Genomic DNA, 5,421 nt, shown 5'->3' on the forward strand with positions numbered 1-5,421 from the left:
CCTGCGCGCCCAGGGGCGTCTCTGGTGCGGGGCTGCCCCCTTGAGGCCAGGGGGTGGGCCTGGTGGCTGGGAGGGGCGGCCCCCCCCCCCCCGGGCTCCCCAGAGCTGGGGCTGGTGCAGTCTGCGGGCGCAGGGCGCAAGAAGCCCCCGTCCATCATGGCCCCTCTGCTCGCCTGGTGGCTTCGTTCCCACACGGCATGTGAGGGGCTCAGCCGGGTCGGGGGGCCGAGGAGACTCACGTGCCCCGGGGTCCTGCTCCCCCCTCGCAGGGAGACGGAGGGCGTCCCCAGCACAGCCATCCGGGAGATCTCGCTGCTCAAGGAGCTGAACCACCCCAACATCGTCAAGTAAGTGGGGACGGGGTGGGGGGGGGGGCGCACTGCAGGCCCTGGGAGCAAGCTCTGTGCAGGCGTCTCACCCCTCTTCCCCCCCGGCCCAGGCTGCTGGACGTGATCCACACGGAGAACAAGCTCTACCTGGTCTTCGAGTTCCTCCACCAGGACCTGAAGAAGTTCATGGACTCGGCCTCCCTCAGCGGCATGGCACTGCCCCTCATCAAGGTACTGCACCTGCCCAGGCCAGTTGCAGCCCTGTGCCCGGTCCCCATGCCCGTAACCAGCCTCGCCTCCTTCCCCGCAGAGCTACCTGTTCCAGCTGCTGCAGGGCCTGGCCTTCTGCCACTCCCACCGCGTGCTGCACCGCGACCTCAAGCCCCAGAACCTGCTCATCAATGCTGACGGCGCCATCAAGTTGGCCGACTTTGGGCTGGCGCGGGCATTTGGCGTGCCTGTCCGCACCTACACCCATGAGGTGAGGGGACCTGCCCACCCAGCAGCGCTCTGGGGTCTGCAGGGGCTCTCCCACATGGGCCTTGGCAGGGAGCTCCGGCCTGGGCCAAACACAGTGGCCTCCCCTGTGCTCGTCCCCACTAGTTGAGGCTCTAGCTGGAGGGGGTGACATGCTAGGTCACATGGCCAGACTCCTGGATTCTCTTTACAGCTACCCCAGAAACCCACTATCTGCTCAAAGCACGCCGTCCCACATGTGCCTCAGTTTCCCTTCTGTCCACTGGGGACAGGTGACATGTGTTGCTCCTATGGGGGTGGGGAGGGGGACTTCTCACATGTTTGGGGCATTAGCCCCTCTGCTGGGCATGACAATGCCCCTGTCTTGCCCCTCCCCGTCCCTCCCAGGTGGTGACTCTCTGGTACCGGGCCCCTGAAATCCTGTTGGGCTGCAAGTACTACTCGACGGCTGTGGACATCTGGAGCTTGGGCTGCATCTTTGCTGAGATGGTGCGTGGCCGTTGCGGGGGGTGCGGGGGTCCCACTCCGTGGCAGGCAAGAATGGCGGGAGGGAGGATGAGCATTGACATGGGCAGGGCAGCTCCCAGTGCAAGCTGGCTTGGAGCCAAGTCCCTGGCGCGGCCCCCATGCCCCCCTTCCCTCCCCCCACAGCTGGAGCTGCAGAGCTAGGCCCCGGGGCTGTGCTGGGCCAGCAGAGACGTCACAACCGGCCACGCAAAGGGCTGCTGACGCCCAGCGGGGCCCAGGGAAGAAAGGGACCTTGTGGACTGGGGTGGGGTGCAGGCCGCAGCGCCCAGCCTGGTATTTCCTCCTCCCCAGGGCAGGGGGTGTGCTGGCAGAGAGGGTCACATGGAATGGGGTCCATGTCACATTGCACGGGGGGGGAGATGCTTCCCATGGGATTCAGCTCCATCTGGGCACAGCCCTTCCGGGACCTGGTGTTATCAGCAGCCAGGCCCCCACCCGGCCAGTCCCAGTTCAGCCCCCCACGAGCCTGCCACCCTAACCCCTGTGCAGAGCCCAGTGTCCGGTGCTCAGCAGATTTCCTCCAGGGAAGGCATTGAGTCTAAGTGGGTCATCAAGCACCTAGACCTCCTACCTGGCCCCCAGGTGCCACCCATGGTTTTCTTCTGCCCCTCCCAGATCCCCCTCCCAGCCCTGTTCCCTGGTGACTCCGAGATCGACCAACTGTTCCGCATCTTCCGCACGCTGGGCACCCCGGATGAGGCTGTGTGGCCTGGAGTTACCTCCATGCCCGACTACAAGCCCAGCTTCCCCAAGTGGGCCCGGCAGGACTTCAGCAAGGTGGTGCCCCCGCTGGACGAGGAGGGCAGGAAGCTCTTGGCTGTGAGTAGTCCGCTACTGGGCCCAAGGTTCGAGGCTCTGGGAGAGCAGGGTCAGAGTTGGTGCCAGGCTTGCCCAGAAGGAAACTAACTCTCTAGTCCCCTCTGTGCTGGGAGCAAACAGGCAGGAGGAACAGCAGGAGAAACCGGGGCTGGGGGAGCTCACATGCCAGCTCTGGCTCTTAGCATTTTGGGGTGGTGGAGAAGGAGGGTGCGACCCGGCTGGGCTCCCTCGGTTGCCTGGCCTAACCCCCCTCCCCCCTGTCTCTTCCCCAGCAAATGCTGCACTACGACCCCAACAAGCGCATCTCGGCCAAGTCAGCACTGGGCCACCCCTTCTTCCGGGATGTCACCAAAGCTGTGCCACACCTGCGCCTGTGAGGCTGCCCCGGGGCAGGGAGCCAATGCCCAGCCTCACCGGAGCCCTCCTCCCTGCCCCTTGCCGCCCAGCTCCGAACTGACTGTGGGGCCCAGAGGGGCTGGGGCCTGCCCAGCTCCCACCCTGGTTGCAGCTCCTTGCCCTCGGCGTGGATCAGGCTCTGATGCTGGCAGCAGGGCTCCTCTCCTGTTGCCTTTCCCAGCATCTGCCCCCCTCGTCCCGAGGGCCTTTCACTGGGTTCCCCCCAGCCGCAGCAATCGCTCTGCAGTGACAGGCAGGAACTGCCAAGGACCCAGCAAGGAACGGATCCCGCTGCCGGCACCAGCAGCTGGGCCCCTAGGGCTCCTACCCAGCCTCCGCCTTCCTCTGGCAGGATCGGTCCCTCCCTGTATATCTGCACTGGACCCAGGGGGGTGGCCTCAGTGCTGGGCCTGGCTGCCTCCATGGCAAAGGCAGGGGGTGGGGTGCCCCCCCATACATGTGAAGCTCACAGCTTCTGTGCCCAGAGGCTGCTGGCCTCATGAACTCAGATTGGAGCGAGGGGCAGGAGCTGCTGTGAGCACCACATCCAGGGGGCTTGTCCGTGCCCTGCTATAGCAAATAAGGGAAGAGGTGGGGAGCAGCCCCAGCTGGAGTAACAGTTTCTCCTTGCTAGCTGCTCAAGCGTGGGCCAGAAGCCACATCTCCCTTGCTGGGCATGTGATCCTTCCCCTGGAGCTGGCCTCTTGGTGCTTCCCCCTCTCCAGGGAACAGAGCCCTTTCTCTGACCCCTTGCTGAGCAAGAAAGGCAGGGCCCGGACTGAGCTCCGGATCCAATGGGAACTTGCCAGAGCTCAGGACCAGCATCAGTGCGCACCTGGCGCCAGCAGGAGGGCTGTTTCCCAACACAGAGCTCCAGCCCCCTGGTCCTCAGAGCTACTGGAGGGATCGGCATCAGCGGCGGCGGCTGGGGGCACGAGGTGCCTTGCGGGGCAGCATGTGCACAGCGCGGTGGGGGGGCGGGTTTTAAAGCAGTTTGTACAGAGTTGATTAGAAAAAGCACCTTGGCCTTTTTTGTAAACGAAGCTCTTTTTTTAAGGCAGATGAGCCCTGTCGAGTATTTTTACCTCTGACTCTGTCTTGCCGAGTTTTCATACCAAGTGTCACATCTTCTGTACTGAGTTCACGGATCATTAAAAGATTTTTCTGCGTTTTAGCCCTGCCCGCAACCAAGGGTTTTTATTTGCAGAGGCCGAAGCCCAGGTGCTGCTCCTTGCCCTGGCTGCAGTGTTAGCCAGGGCCTTGGGGCTTCCTGGGAGCCACTTCGTGGAGGTCACCGAGGCCTAGCAGCGGTTCCCATGGAAGCGACCAGACCTGGGCTCTAAATGCCTTTGGGTCTTCAGGCCTCGGGAATGTGGGTGGCTGGTCACCTAGAGCACGGGGGCAACCCACATCCGTCCCCCCAGGGCACTGGGTGTAGGGAGGGGGGGGGTCTGAATTCAGAACTGGGTTCAAGAGCCGGGGTTTGGAGCCGGAGACAGGAGTGAGACCTGTCCCCCTTGCCCCCCCGAGGCTGCGGTGAGCCCAGAGCCGAGGGCAGGGGAGAAGTCCTGTGTTCCTCACAAGGATACGCTCCCACTGCAGCTCCCTGCCCTCCTCCAGGCCGGAGAAAGCGGCCCAAGGCCAGAGGGCAGCAGACACCTGCTTGTATAGGGGACTCGAGGCTGCGCAGGCTCCATATACGGATTCTGGGGCTGACTCAGGCAGGCAGGAGCATCGCTGCCAGACCGAGCCCCTGGGCCCTGGCGGCACCCCAACCTCCTGGGCCAGGGGTGAGTCCTTGGGGTTGGGCCCAGGACCCTGGCCTGGGACTGCCCCACCCCAGACCTGGCTGTGCTGCGGCCTCCAGGGCTCAGGCCTGGTTCCTACTCCTGGCCTTTAAGCCCCGCCCCTTACGCATATGCCCCGCCCCTGTCCACTGCACTCTGGCCATAGGCCCCGCCCCGTAAGCCCCGCCCAAATTGCAGTTCCCCTTGTCTAGGTCACGCCCCTACCCATAAGCCCCGCCTCTTGTCCACAGACCACGCCCCGTCCACAAGTCCCGCCCAAAATTTAGCCCCGCCCTTTTCATGTGGGCCACGCCCCTGTGGTCCAGGCCAACTCCCTATGCCCCCACTTGGCCCCGCCCCCCAGGGCAGGAGTCAGCTTCAGCCTCAGCTGAGCTAATTAGCAGTAATACAATTGAGGTTAAAGGTTAAAATTCTCGCGGGGGCACCCGCTCATGGCCCTCCCTCACACGCCTGTCCATCATGCTCCAGCCCGTCTCTGATTGGCGCTAAAAAAGGCCTGGGCGGCCTTGGGCCCGCCCAACGAGGGGGGAGTTTGGGTCCCCTGTCAATCAACTCCTACTCGCTCTTTGAGTGGGCGAAGCGGTGCCCTTTTGTCTTGTGATTGGGCAGCGGCGAAGGCATCCCGAGAACTGATTGGTCAGTGTCCCATTGAGTGCCGCCCACTTAGGTCACCTTATTTGTTGTTGATGAAGCCCCCGAAGTCACAGCCGCTCCCATTGGCCTTCTCTTCCGTCGCTTAACCTAAGATCCACCCTCTTCACGACGCCTACCCTTTCTATTGGCCAACCTCCCTCACCCTCTCCCCGTTCGCCATTGGTCCGATCCCGCTGCCCGTCCCGCCAGTCCTCACCGCTCATTAGTGCGCCGGACCGTGTTGGTCTGACGCAGAGCGCCATTGGTCGGCAGGCCTGGAGGAGGCGGTGCCAGCCTTCAGGTGCCCGGCGCTTATTGGCTGCGCGGCCCCTTATCCCCGCCCGGCGGAGGAGGGTTTGGTTGAGCAGCTGTTTGTGTGCTCGGCGCTGGGTCCGCGACGGGGGAGTCTGCGCCGCTGCCGCCTCCGGTAC

At 63.9% G+C, this 5,421-nt stretch overlaps 2 protein-coding genes across 2 annotated transcripts in view; both read left to right on the forward strand.

Annotated features, from left to right (window-relative positions):
• Window positions 1–12: 12 nt before the first annotated feature.
• Window positions 13–3,723, forward strand: CDK2 (cyclin dependent kinase 2). The gene is made up of 6 exons (XM_006035247.3): window positions 13–347; window positions 440–560; window positions 640–810; window positions 1,194–1,295; window positions 1,950–2,153; window positions 2,426–3,723. Exons 1-6 carry the CDS (start codon window positions 157–159, stop codon window positions 2,528–2,530), a joined length of 894 nt encoding a protein of 297 aa, XP_006035309.1. The 5' UTR covers window positions 13–156; the 3' UTR covers window positions 2,531–3,723.
• Window positions 3,724–5,318: 1,595 nt separating this feature from the next.
• RAB5B (RAB5B, member RAS oncogene family) overlaps window positions 5,319–5,421 on the forward strand; it is a 10,293-nt gene continuing 10,190 nt past the window's right edge. Inside the window, exon 1 of the mRNA XM_006035208.3 lies at window positions 5,319–5,417. The gene's annotated coding sequence lies outside the window, so the exon portion shown is untranslated. The remainder of the gene's footprint in view (window positions 5,418–5,421) is intronic.

The sequence above is a fragment of the Alligator sinensis genome, unplaced genomic scaffold, assembly GCF_000455745.1.
Source record: "Alligator sinensis unplaced genomic scaffold, ASM45574v1 scaffold1065_1, whole genome shotgun sequence".
In the NCBI taxonomy this organism is placed as follows: Eukaryota; Metazoa; Chordata; order Crocodylia; family Alligatoridae; genus Alligator; species Alligator sinensis.